Here is a 14694-nt window from a genome sequence, read left to right on the forward strand (position 1 = left end):
CTCTGGATTCAGAATACATACAGTGTGGGACACGAATGTCCTTAGCTTGTCCCCAGACATCCTCTGCTTTCATTCATTTGTAGACACCCTCCCTCTTAAATCTGGCTTTGATACAGACCTAAAGAAAAGACACATAAACACGATGCTGGCCCTGAGAACTTCATTTTCCCGGTTGACCAGTCAGGTCATTTGACAAGGCACTGCAGAAGAGCTGAATAACCTCTCACAATAACCTAATGCCATGCTGGTATTTCCTGCCTCCCAGCAGGAAACATGGCAAGTTAGTTAGTGCTTTAGCCAGAAACACCCTGGGTCACTTTGATTAACATTTTTGGTTCTGGAATACACTAAGGTAGTTTAGAAGGAGAACTAACCGGCTGACCTTTCAAAAGATAAATAATTTATGTGAAATTCAGTGTGTTAGAGAAACTCTGGCAGTCACTCCCTATGGTCTGTCAATATAGATGTAAGCCTGTGTGTGTGAAAATAGGGTCGTGGGAGTAACTTCTTGGCAACGTTACATATCTATGGACTGGAATCTCCATCCAGAAAATGTTCCCTACTAAACATTTGGTTCTCTTTCTGTAGCATCAGAGTCTGACCAAATAAAACACAGATCCCAGATCCATCCTATACTTACCTCGTGAACTTGACTCAATAGTGTCACATCTCTGAGACTCAGTTTCCTCCTCTGTAAGATGAAAATGATACCACCCATGTTACAAGAGTGCTTTAAGGTTTATAAATAAGGTGGGCAAAGTACCTGCTACACAGTGAATGCTTAATGGCTGGTAATCTTTTTAGGTACTTCTTTCTGCCTCATTATGTGCGGCTGTGTTGGAAATACCCAGGAGCAAATTCTTTTTGCTTCTCCTGCACAGGAGCCCTTCCTTTTGGAGCTCTGCATCAGCATCTACAGTGACAGGGCATTTGCAAGAGCTTGATGAACATACAAGGGCGCCATGTTCCCTGCCAGTTTGGAGCAAGGTGTCCAAACTCACCTAATCCCATCTCACTTTTCTCTTGTTAGGCACTAGGAAATGTTCAGCATATTAGACAGAAGAACAACACTCAGATATCTGCCAAGATTATGTACAGCCTACCCAAGGAAGTTTTTTTTTTTTTTTTTTCAACTTCACAGCTTGTGATTACAAAAGGACATAGGACAGCTGCTAACTGTTTTCCTTTCATCTCCGCTTCTGGCACATTCTTCTTCTGATAGCTCTCCTGCAACACTTGGTCTGTACCACAGTGGGAGCTAAAAGAGTAGGACAGAGATGCCACCCCAACCCCAGCCACACCCCCTGCTCAGACTCAGCTGCTGGGAAAGACCATTTAAAGCAAATCCTCCCTACCTCTCTGGGGATGGTGTCAACCCAGCGAGACACCACGCTTCAAAAGAGAAGTTAAAGCTTTGTGGGTAGTTAGGGAACGTTTAGACTAGAAACTAGAAACCCCCAGGTCCCTGCCAAGCCTGATTCCAGGATTCAGTGAACAGAAAGGACTGGAGCAGAGGAGGGAAGAGTAGGCCAGACAGCTTTCCAAGTTCTCTTGCATAGAGAGGGTTGATTGTTACTTCGGTACTGTGAAATCAAACATAAAATGCATTGGAGCACTTCCTTTCACATGTGAATTTCAGATGACTCTTAAGTAAAAATATAAATGGTGTGGATATAACCATGTTTTTTAACTCAACCTTTTATCTCCTACGTGATTCCTGCTAGAGGTAGTATAGGGTAAGTTTTGAGAAAGTCTCCTATCAGCTATGGGAACAAGCTACCTACCTCACAGAAAGTTATTGTGAGAATTAAAGAAAGTGATAAATGGAAGGTATTAGAACAGTGCCTGACACAGCAAGTGTGCTATTTACACTAATGAACACCAACTGCTATCAGTATGAAAGCTGAAGGAAGACAGTAGGTATTCATCAACTTTATATTTATACAGATATATGCATCTAGAAAGAAGTAAGCATACAAAAAAGTTTTATTCACATCAACTTTTCTTCTTACTTGAAGGAGCTCTGGGTTAGCATCCTTAGAAATGAAGAATAGACTCCTTCTCTCATAGCTATAAAATGTTTGACCAAAGGCAGTACAAATTACTGTATAAATTATTTTGCAGTCTTTTACAAACACACATAATTCTAAAACCTACATGAACACATCTTAAGTGAATCACAGTTATAATTTATGATATCACCAAATCCTGCTCTATACTTTAACAAATAAATACCTGGTTACTTAAATTCCTTCTCTTTCTCTGTAGCTTGACAACAGACATTTCAAGGGGAATTGGGTTTCAAAAATAAAGAAAACATTGGTGACAGAAAATTCATTGTGATCATGGTAGCTGTTAAATGTATAATGCTAAATTATATCTTAACCTTAAGATATAATTTATCAAAATACACAGCTTACACATATAAGATGCTGTCTTATTGATCAGTGATGTAATATTTATTTGAATCAATAATCCACATAGTCTGAAGAATTCAGAAAGCTTTCTTCATAAGCTAAAAACATGAAAATTTAGTTAAGTTGTATGCAGGAAATTTTATTGCAGTAGACAGAACATGTTTAAATGGAGGATTAGGGTAGAGGGATTTTTTAGTGTACTATAAAATTTTCTTCCACGGTCATTTCATTAGTGTGAGAGAGGAAGTTAAAGTTGGAAGAAGCACATCATCCATTATTTGATCAGTTTTAGTCACCCATGTTTCCGTATGATAAGCTAAATAAAGCTTTGTTCGAACACTGATAGAGGAATAATAAATCTGGTATTTATCACAATAACCATTATCATAACCATGCAGAGAAGACATGCATTGGGTTTACTTGTAAATTGATATCAAATTGACTCAAAGCTCTTATAGAAGCAGAGAGGTAGCACTGTTATTCCAAGAAAATTATGTACAGTTTCATGCTACCATGCTATTTATGTTATAAAAGGCTAAATATTAAAAACAAACTAAAGTACATGTTTTTCTATGTGTAAGTTTGTAAGATCTTGCTGTCATTCCATTATAGAGTGACTCTATTTTAAATATTTAAGGTCACATAAATTGTGGAGAAGAATCTAATTTAGCTAATTATAGAGCAAAGGCAAGTTTCCCCAATCAACAGTTATCCTCTTGATTTTTTTAGTCTTGGACTGGATGAAGGAAGAGAATAAATAACTTTATCCAGCTCAAGTTTATATTAAGAATAAGCCAGTTCCCTGTGGTCCTTAAATATGTTTTCCTAACATTTTCTATAATATACAATATGAAGGAAAGCTTGCTAAATGAGTAAAATATAATATTAAGTTTATAAAACTAGGAGAAATTTCAAATGCAGAGTGTGGAGAGACAGAGCCATCAGTACAGATATTTTTGAGATGTTTTTGGTAAGTAGCTGTTTTACTTCTAATGAATCATTAAATACAAAACACTGCTTTTCATTCTATTTGGGCATGCTAACAGTTTATCACAGCAGAAGAAGTTCAGTACCTAAGATATTCTCCCCATGGTCAAAGAAACTTCCACTTTCAGCTATTAGTGCATAAAACATTAGGTGACTTTTTCCATTCCATGATTTAAGAGATCAATAAAGACACTCTGCATTAGACATTTCTTGACACGCAAAGAATAGCTATTCTAAAAATACTGCATGTGGGCCTTTGATCATTCTAGAAAGTCATTAACTAAACAACTTTATTTATTGATTATTGTTAAACACCTTCTGCAGGTTGATTGGTGGGTGCTAAGAAAGTCAAATAATTTAGTGATTGGACTTTTCATTGTCATAGCATAGATTTATAGCACCACCATAAACAAATGTTGCTGAAAGTAGAACAACCTTCTAATTTCTTTTGGTGACTGAAAAATTAGAAGAGAATTTGCTAAAGATCCTAAACTTAATGTTCATGAACTTTGACTAAGAGGCACATGAATAATTACATCCTGAGAAAAACTCACGAGTATTTTTGAGTCCCTGATTTGATTCCCTGCTACTGCCCCATTTTTGTGATTTGACTAAAGGTTCAATGTTTATAACTGTAGAGTGGCACTGTCTAATGGAACATTCTACAGCGATGGCAATGTTCTATGTCTTTGTTGTCCAACATGGTGGCCATCACCTACATGTGGCAAGTAAATTCTTGAAATCAAGATTTAAAAGAATCAACTATATTTGGCCATTGAGAAGTCATTCTTAACATTTGACAGAGAAGTGCTATGGAGTTGATGGGAGGGAACAGCTTATTCTGGTGGGTTGAGGAGTAAAATGGGAGATGAAAAAGTGGGACCAGAGTGTACTGGGTAGGAGAGGAGACTGAGAGTGCAATGTAGTAGATGACTAAACAGAACATGGGCATGACGGAGCTCTACCCCCAAATCATTGACCTAATAGTTATGTGGAAAAAAAAAATCAATGGAGGAGGAAGAAAGCTAGAGTTGTGTTCAGTTTTTATTGAGAAAAATGAGCGGTTGCTCACGCCTGTAATCCCAGCACTTTGGGAGGCCAAGGCAGATGGATCACCTGATGTCAGGATTCGAGACCAGCCTGGCCAACATAATGAAACCCTGTCTCTATTAAAAATACAAAAATTAGCTGGACATGGTGACGGACGTCTGTAATCCCAGCTACTTGAGAGACTGAGGCATGAGAATCACTTGAACACAGGAGACGGAGGTTACAGTGAGCCAGGATCGTGCCATTGCAGTCCAGCCTGGGCAACAACAGCGAAACTCCGTCTCAAAAAAAAAAAAAAAAATGAAAGTTAAACTGAGATTCCCTAACATTTAGTAAAGGCAAGTGATAAAGTGGGAATTAATTCCACCTCCCTAGGAAGAATGGGAATGTTTATTGTCTTTGATGGCACAACTGTCACCCAGATGCCAAAGAAATGGTTACATAGTTACAAGGTTTGAAACATTTTGTTTTTCCCTGAAAAGCTATAAGAATCTGTACTACTACAAAAATAAGTTATCCTATAATTTCCTTTAATACAAAATTTTATAAGTCCATCGTACCAAGATTGATTTGTCAAAAAAATATATTCTTGAATTTCTCTTTAATCACTTCTTAAAGCTAATTTTAGGTTACAATTCTGAAACACTGAAACATAATTTCAAAATATACAATCTATATTTATATATAATGATACCAACCAAAAGGCAAACGTGGCTGAAATCATAGCATTTTGAAGCTGAATACATATGCATTAAACTGCTTCATTTGATGGGTGAGGACCAGGAAGCCTACAAAGAATATATGACTTAGCAAAGTTTGCCCCGCCATGATCCGAACCCAGTTCTGCAGACTCCAAGTCCCCTATTGGTTGGAGAAAAGGCTGGCTGAATGATGTACTAGGATATTTTTGGCATCCCTATGTATTATAGAAAAAGATAAAATAGAAAATTTCTAACAGTATGCCTCACTGGGGACAGTAAATCCTTTCCTTTCCATTTCCCAATTAGTGCCATTTCCCCTTTGACACATTTTCACTACTTTTCTTGTGCTTCCCATGATTTTGGTTCATTTTTCAAAAATGTTTGATAACTATCCTATAGGCTGTGAAATTTGACTCAAAAAGATGTTCTTATGTACTCAACACCTTCTTTAAAAATATCTAACTTCCCTATAATTCTTCAAAAGGTCTCCTCTCTTACTGAAGATACAGAAAATAGCATATTGGAGGTGTACAGGAAGAACAGTGGTCTTAAGGCTTTCATTTTCCAAAATTTTTCAGTATTCAAACACTGAAATCCAGTTGTCAGGATTACCTAGAGATAGTAACTATGCACACTATGGGATATTCATATGCTTTCTGTTTATGCAAAGAAACCAGTTCCTCTATTCTACATGGGCTGAAGTTGTGGGTTGGTAAGTTAGGACCTGGAAAACCTGGTAATGTTCTAACACAAAGATGACCAAAGATTTTTTCTTAAGGGCCAGGTAACTCCTCAAAGAGTAAAAGTCAGAATGGTATCACATATCTCGCTCATGTCATACTAGTCCATTTCTGGAAATAATAACACTTTCTCAAAGTGAAGTCATTTGTATTCTCAGCCATGCTCTATTTTGTGCACTGAGTAATTTCTTGAGAGCAATATTTCCTAAGGCGTGTTGCCAAGACTGGCTTTATTTGTTTTTCATTAGGCTTTTCATTATCATGCTGCTGAATACCTGGATCATTCTGCTTCCTCTGAGATGGCTGGTGTTGCTTAAGCATAGGAATGACACTATGAGTAGGTGGAATGTTTTTGTCCAGTGAATGCCCATTTTAAATCCCTAGCTGTGGCGCCATTCCAGTGACTTTAATCCTTCTAAGAACAGCCAGTTATCCATTTATAACATAGTCTGATATTATTAAGTTGTTTACATGCATCTATTCTGTCCCTGTCCAGGGAAAGACATTAGTCTCACTTTGCACCCCACTAGGGCTGTTCTTCCTCCTTTATTATGGCAGGAAAAGGCATCAAGTTCCACTCACTGCCCAAGCCTTGAATCGGTACGTATTCCACATTTCTCCATCATTCCACATGTTCAATCTCCAAGTCAAACTTCCTGATAGTTTTCAAATCCACCTGCTTCTTTTTGCTCCTATGACTACTACATTAGTCTACGCCCACATTGCCTCTAGAGAACAACCGCAGTGGTCTTCATGCCCCAGAATCACCCTTTCCAATTCATTCTCCTTTGCTTTGAGTGTCTAATGGTACTCGTCATTCTAAATAAATAGATATTCTGTCGTTTCTATTCTTGTGTTTTTGTGTTACACATAAGTAGGACAGAGTTTGATTTGTCAAAAAAAAATAGTGATCTGAATTCTTGAACTTCTATAGACGCCTCAATTTAAAGAGAAACTCTATCTTACAAACCGTGAAAGATTAAAATCTAGGGATAAAATGAACAATCTGTAAACTTCTGCATTCAAATATTAATCACAGGTTTAAAATAACCATTGAAATCTGAGAATTTTAGGACTAACTGGTCCTTGGACATTGTGGGCTCAACTGTATCATTTTATAGGTAGGGAAACTGAGGCCCAGCCCCGGAAATCAAAATAATCTTTCTATATTTGGAATCTCAGCATGTAACACTTTTTCTTAAAAGCTGTCCATGGCTTCCCATTATGGTCAGGATGAAATCTGAAGCCCTCAGCATGGCATGCAATATCTGTATAGTCTGCCCTCTGCTTACTTGTCCAGCCTTACCATTTGCTCCTCTCTCCATATTATCCCAGAACATGATGCTTCCAAGTATACTACATTCCTTCTTACTCACAGGTCTTTGCACATAATTTCACCATTGTCCTTCCTCTTTTAGGTGCTGTGCCCTAACCACCCATTTTTCCTGTATCTGGTTAGATGTCCTTTTCTCTGAAAAAATATCCTGGATTCCCTGTGGACTCCCAAGCAAGTGCCACCGTCATGGCACAGTCTCAGCATCCTACCTAAACTAACTGCCTTTGAACAGTCCCTTTCCATCACTGGACTGGAAGGAATAAAGGCAGTTGTGGGCAGGGCCCTGAGTCTTATTCATCGTTCTATCTTCGTATCATGATCTGGTGTCTGGTATTCAATAATTTTTTTAACTTTTATTTTACGTTCAAGAGTACACGTGCAGTTTGTTACATAGGTAAACTTGTGTCATGGGGCTTTGCTGTACGGATTGTTTCATCACCCAGGTGTTAAGCCTAGTACTGATTCGTTATTTTTCCTGATCTTCTCCCTCCTCCATCCTCCACCCTCCAAAAGGTCCCAGCATGTATTATTCCCCTCGACGTCCATGTGTTCTCATCATTTAGCTCCCACTTATAAGCGAGAATGTGTGGTGTTTGGTTTTCTGTTCCTGCATTAGTTTGCTAAGGTTAATGATCTCCAGCTCCATCCATGTCCCTGCAAAGGACATGATCTCATTCTTTTCTATGGCTGCACAGTATTCCATAGTGTATGTTTGCCACATTTTCTTTATCCAGTCTGTCACTGATGGGCATTTGGGTTGATTCTATGTATTTGCTATTGTGATTCAATATTTTGAAATTAAGTATTAATTCTCACTTTTAACCTGCCTAATATATGTCAATTTTTCTATCAGCCCTCCTCACAAAATCTGTTGTCAAGGGGGGAAAAATGATTCATTCACATCAATGTGTAAGTCACTGATAATCCTAAATGGCAACTCTTACTAGAAGCATTCACATTTTTACAGAAACAAAGTTTGAAGTCACAGGAATGAATCTCCAATGCAGATAACCGAACGTGGACGTAAGCCACGATAGATATTTGTGAGGGGAGGAAAGCTTTCTCCTAGCCTTCACATCAGTTACAAGGTGACAAACTCTGCCCTCACCATCACGGAAGAATGACTCTATGTCTTTGTTCATAAAAATCAGGTCACTTGTTGGTTTTCTCTGTATTAAATAAATCCTTGTTATTTATCCACAGTGTAAATACTTGATTTAACTTGTAACATTTCTGTTTTGTTTCAGGGAAGCAATGTTATGGAAGATCAGGATTTGTTGGAAATTGGAATCCTTAATTCTGGGCACCGACAAAGAATTCTACAGGCAATCCAGCTCCTTCCAAAGGTGAGCAATGCTTTTGTTGCCCTAGTCCTGTGTACAGTTCCCAGTGATTTTGAGGCCAGGCATGCAAGGAGTGTTTGTATTTAGTACAATATTTCTACATATTGATGCAACCTCAAGAGCAGGTCTTCTTAGGTCCAACTGCACATTCAGACTTATGAGACTACTATCGGCCACACTTGGCTTGAGGTTTTATTGTTTTTTTGTTTTGAGACAAGGTCTCTCTCTGTCACCCAGGCTGGCGTGCAATGATATGATCTTGGCTCACTGCAACTTCCACCTCCCAGGTCAAGCAATTCTCCTGCTTCATCTTCCTGAGTAGCTGGGGTTACGGGTGCATGCCACCACGCCTGGCTGATTTGTCTTTTTTGTTGTTGTTGTTTGTTTGTTTGTTTTTTTGTATTTTTAGTAGAGATGGAATTTTGCCATGTTGGCCAGGCTGGTCTTGAACTCCTGACTTCAGATGATCCACCCACCTCAGCCTCCGAGACTTCTGGGATTACAGGCATGAGCACTTAGCTTGAGATTTACCTAGAAAAATGTAATACAGAAAACACTGCTGGCCATCAGGGAAAGCTTCAGATTTTCTCTTCAGTGAGAGTCCTAATATCAGTACAAATATCAGTTCTGGCCCCCCAGGTGGCAGCTCAGGTTCAAGAAGACTAGATTCATATTGGGTGGGTACAGGAATGGCCCTGGCTCCAAAGCCTCCTGCCCCATAAGAGGCAATATCTCCTGTAACAACTCCATAGACTTATCCTCCGTGGTCCCTACAAGGGACCTGAATAATTACAAGAGTCATTACTCAGGGAAGTCTAAAATATCACATCCCCATCATGTATTTATAGTTCATGTATAGGCCCTCCTAGTCCAGATGCAATTTACCAACCAGGCATCATTTTTACTGTAAGCAATGTGTTACCTAGCAACAGAGTTGACCTCCTATTTCCAGATAAGGTGTCAAAGTCGCCTAAAATAAGAGGCAAAATGTGAGCATGAATCTTTCAGATATGTGGGATTTTAATTGATAAGGAAAGGAAAATGCATTTCAGGTCTATGGCCATACCAACCTGAACATGCCCAATCTCGTCTGATCTCAGAAGCTAAGCAGGTTTGGGTCTGGTTAGTACTTGGATGGGAAAAGGCATTTCAGGAGACCCCAGGAACCATATAAAAACAAATATGATTCAGACGACAAATTGCTGGAAGTATTAGGGAAACAGACATTTAAAATCCAGTGGGATTTGCACAACAATGCAAATGTACTTTATGCCACTGAACCATACACCTAAAAATGGTGACGATGGTAAGTTTTATGTTATGTGTATTTCATAACATATTCACACAATTCAAAAAATAATTTTAAAAAGAGGAAGAAAATTCAAGGTGATTAAAACAATTGAGGAGTGTGTAGTCAGAGATAAAGCAGAAAAAGTAGGTTGGGTCAGTGTGTGTCAGGCTGAGGAATTTGAAATTTATTCTGTAGGCACTGGGGAATGGACATGACTGGACTACTTTAGGCCAATTAATTCTGGAGGCAGTGTACAAGTGGGATTAGAAGGAGGGAAAGTTGAAGTTGGGTCATCTGTTTGCAAAAAGACTGTGGGGCAGATTTGGGGCAGGTGGTAGATGAACTATAATAGAGGCACCTGGATATTTGAGCTTGTCCTCTTGTTCTTTCTAGAGAGGCTATACTTTCTCCTTCCCAGAGTGGGAAAAGTAAATATTAAACACTATTTCCAAGGAAATTATCTGATGAAATTTCCCAACTGACAGTGAGTTGAATTTCTACTGATAAGACACTTACTCCTTTTGCAAATTCACTGAGCCAAATATACAAAGGAGTTTAATCACATAATTTTCTGCACTAAATGGAAAAGAATAAAACATCCTTAGAACCAATTCTGGAAGTAATTCCTATGAGCATATTGTTTACCTCTCTGCTTGTGTATGTTTACTTAAAATATTACCTTCTCAGCAAGTTTTGGTCTCACTTTCAGCAATGGCTTCTGTACTGCTGTATCTCTAGCACCTAGCACAGTGCCTGGTTCATAAAAATAGATAAGCACTCAATTAATCAATGAATGACTACCTGCTTTGTCACATGCTGCCCTTCATTTAAAGTTCAACTCAGATATTATCATATCACTTAATTTGTGCAACTTCCTTCAAAATGGAACCACTCCTTACCATCTAAGTAATTATCAACCTAGTCCTCACCAACCACCTCTATCCAGATGAACTACCACAGTGCATTCTAATCTGTCATCCTTAGTTAGACTACATAAATCAAGTTCTCATTGGTCTCCTCCAGCCTGGACCATTCACATGTGTCTAACCTCTCTCCAGGTTACCTTCTTACCCCTCTAGAATTGAATTTCTATACAGTATCTGGAATGATCCTTCTAAAATATAAATCAGATCATGCTATACCCTGCTTCAATTCCCCAATGAATTTTCTTCCCACTTAGAATAAAGTCTTTATCCTGTCCTACAAAGGTCCTACTACCTGGAAAGCCCTTCCTTCAGAACTTCATACACTTGCTCCTATACATTGTCAGATCTCTACTCGGATGTGACATCTTCACAGAGGCCTTCGTGGACTAAAATTCACATCCTTCCTTATCGTCACTGTCCTTGCTATCGCTCTGCTTTATTTTTTCTTCATGCCACTTAGAGTGAGCTGAATTTATATTATTTATTTGCTTTTTTTCTTCATTATTTTCCATCTCACCCTCAGGAAGCAAGATCCATGAGGTCAGGGACCTTAACTGTCTTATTCTCTTTTCTATATATCCAGCCCCTAGAATAGCACCTGTCATGTAGTAGGTACTCAAGAAATACTTGTGGTATGAGAGAATACACTGACCCTCCCTTTCCTCTCAGATTTTATGGCCCTATGCTTGTTCCTATCAGAAGGTACTAACAACATTCAGCCACTTCTATGTTATAAACATCCTGAGGGAAGAGACAGTGCAACATCCTTGAATTTCCCATGATGCTTAACCCAGTTCATGGACATTCTTTTAAGAATGAATGAGTGAGTGATTGAGTGAATGAATATTTTCCTCACATGTCATTCAAATGTGTATTTTTAATCAGAGCACCTCAATTTTAAGATATACCTATAATCCTGTACACACCATTTGATAATGTAAAACAAGATAAACTGAACCTAGAATTATTTGGAGAATAAATGAAGTGTTTATTTCTAATACAGAATATTATTCTCATTAGAGAAAATAATATAATAGAAACAATACAAAATTAAGCTTCTATCGAGAGGCTGATGGAAGAGCTTACTATGCACACAAATTAGTAGAGAGTATATAAAAACATCCAGATGCACATTCAGCAGCACAAACAGAGTGTTATAATGCTACAAATTGATGCTTTGCCTTCTTAGGTAATGAGCCCAATCTTCAGATGGTTGATAGTGTCATTTTATTGCCAGCTCATTCATCTGCATTCACTTTAACTTTGCACTGCCAGAAAATGGACAAAATGTCTCTTCATTTTGTTTGTGCAATTTCAGTCTTCAGAATAAATTGTATTCTTCATCTGTCATGAGAAGAAATATTCCATGATTGCTACCTGGGATTCTTTAATTAACATATTGTGGTGTGGAATTAGTGAGATTGTTCCTAAACAGAGAAAAGGTGCTTTGCTCAGTACAATCTTGATGTGTTAGCACACTTCAAAGCATATTTTTTGAGCTTTGTTTGTATTTGTTGCATCAAGCTTCAAAGAAAAAAGTGTATTCCTTTTGTAAGAATAGCCGTTTTGTAATATGTCTTTTTTAATACCGAAATATTCACCAAAGCAAAGATTTACATCTTCTCAAGTACATTTGATACATTCAACACATAGAATCATCTTTCTCGCCGTCTTTTGCAATGCTTGACCTTTTGTAAAGCTTAATTATCCATTTTCACCCAGCGTCTACTTCCCTCACCAACCCCAACTCTGTCTTTTCTCAGCTCTGAAAGCTTTCCTGGACTTCTTGAAGATCAAATTTCACCTTTTTCCCTTTTTATGAAAGGAAACAAACCCAAAGTTCCAAGAGAAAATAGCTTTTTTTCTACTGTCCTGGAAATGTTAAGTGTATTGTGTTTTTTCTGTCTCTTTGGACACAGGGATATTACCTGATTACTTGTTTTCAACATATAACTTAGTTTTTTCCAGATAAGAATTGTATGTGGCCAAGTCTTTGGATAATCCTCTAATACATGTTCCTTTTTAAAAAGGCATAAACACTTTTGTCCTTTGATAATGTAACACCTGAAGGTCAGGCATCCAAAGGATTTTCATTTTAAAGGTTTGCAGGACTTTGTATCAAGGCTCATATTGCATCTGCTCTCTTCATATCCCTCATCCTGAGTTGACAGTGTATTTCAACACACAAGCAACTTTTATATTGTATGCTCACTCTGTTTTTCAGTATTTCCTCTTCTAATGTTTTCCAATTTTATAATACCTTTTGGAAATACTTAGTAGTTGTCTATACTCAATGTCTCCCCGTTTCCTTTGTTCCACTAATCCCTCAACTGGCTTGAGTTGTTTCTCTGCTGCGACCCCCTACAACCAGTGCTAAGGTCACCAGTAAGCAGAAGAACAGGAATTCTATAAGCCCTTTGTTATCTCCACCTTTATTTGACTTCAGCAGACTCTGATACTATTGACAATTACTGTTATCAACCAAACTGGGTTCATTTGCCTGCACACAATTGCAGCCAAACACTGAAGTGCTGAATTTTGTAGAGAGAAAGGTTTATTGCAAGGCGGCCAAGCAAGGAGGCAGAAGTCCAGCTCAAATCCGTTGCCCTGTACCAGCCTTAAAGCAGTATATTTAAGAGAGATTTTGGGGGAGGGGCTTCAGGGTTGGTTACTGATTGGCAGAAAGGAATGGGAAGTTTTGAAAGTCCCTTGAACGTGCGCAGTCGTCCCTTCGTGCTTTTCCGTGGGTTGCCTTTGCAAATTCATGGGGAACTGGTCTGAAACATGACTTGGAAATTCAGGCTGTGACATCAAAACGTCACCCTTCAGGGGAGCAAGTCTATTCTGTGCTATTCTGAGTCCAGTCAGCCTTATTGATTCCAGCCGGTTTCAGCCAGTCAGCCAGTTTTGTTGCAAGCAGAGTGAATTATAACAAGCTGTTTCTTCATCTGTCTTCTTGCAAGGCAAGCTCAAGGATTCTTGTTAACTCTATGGGGCAATTTTCACTATTCACATTGTCTTCTTTCAGCTTCCCTGATACCTCGTTACTCTCTGCATCTCTGCTGTTGTCTCTCTGCCTACTCATTCTCCTCGGTTAAATCCTGGAGTTCCTCAAAACCCAGACCCAAAAATATTTGATAACTAGTAAGTGTTGTTATCACAGGACTCTTGATCTTAGTGCAATGTCTGGTATTCACTTTTGTTCATTGCTACTGTTACTTTACTATGCAATGAACACCTGAATTTTAGTGGCCCTTTACTTCTGAGTTCTGCTCAGTTTAACCAATATTTATTGGAGCTACATATATTTAATTTTTTTTTTCACTAAATGGCACTGAGAACCTCTGAATGAATGGATTAAATTACCCCCTTTTCTATGCTCAGTTTGAGGCTTTGGCCAAAAATATTTTTGCTGTTATTCCAATAGAATATTTATATTCTGTATTGTTAAAGAACAAGTTACCCCAAATTTTAGTGGCATATGACAACATTTATTATCTCCCAGTTTCGTGGGTCAGGAATCCAGGTACAGTGTGAGTGGGTCCTCTGTCTCTGGATCTTTCAGAGAGCTACAGCTGTCTCAAGACTCAAGTTAAGAGGATCTACTTCCTAACTCACTCATTCAGGCTTTTAGGGATTTTCAGATTGAGGCCTCAGTGCCTCACACACTGTTGGCTGAGGCCTCCCTTAGTTCCTTGTCACCCCATAGAGCATCTCACAACATGCTACTAGCTTCAACAGAATGAGCAAGTGAGAGGACAAGACAGTGCTAGCAAGATGGAAGTCACAGTCTTTTGCTACCTAATCACAGAAGTGACATCCCATCTTTTTGCCATCTTCTATTCATTACAATCAAGTCACCAGATTCAGTTCATACACAAAAGGAAGTGTTTACACAAGGGT

General features: G+C 38.4%; 1 protein-coding gene across 16 annotated transcripts in view; it reads left to right on the forward strand.

Moving 5' to 3' along the window:
• The window catches only part of ANKS1B (ankyrin repeat and sterile alpha motif domain containing 1B), a 1305582-nt gene that overhangs the window by 940834 nt on the left and 350054 nt on the right, over positions 1-14694 (forward strand). For all 16 annotated transcript variants that reach the window (XR_004439654.1, XM_033220935.1, XM_033220933.1 and 13 more), the window contains one exon: positions 8479-8577. Coding sequence is in view for 15 of the 16 variants with exons in the window: in XM_033220935.1 (XP_033076826.1) it covers positions 8479-8577 (99 nt within the window). In the remaining variant the exon portion in view is untranslated. The remainder of the gene's footprint in view (positions 1-8478; positions 8578-14694) is intronic.

This window comes from Trachypithecus francoisi, unplaced genomic scaffold, assembly GCF_009764315.1.
Source record: "Trachypithecus francoisi isolate TF-2019V2 unplaced genomic scaffold, Tfra_2.0 Lachesis_group11, whole genome shotgun sequence".
Taxonomy (NCBI): Eukaryota; Metazoa; Chordata; class Mammalia; order Primates; family Cercopithecidae; genus Trachypithecus; species Trachypithecus francoisi.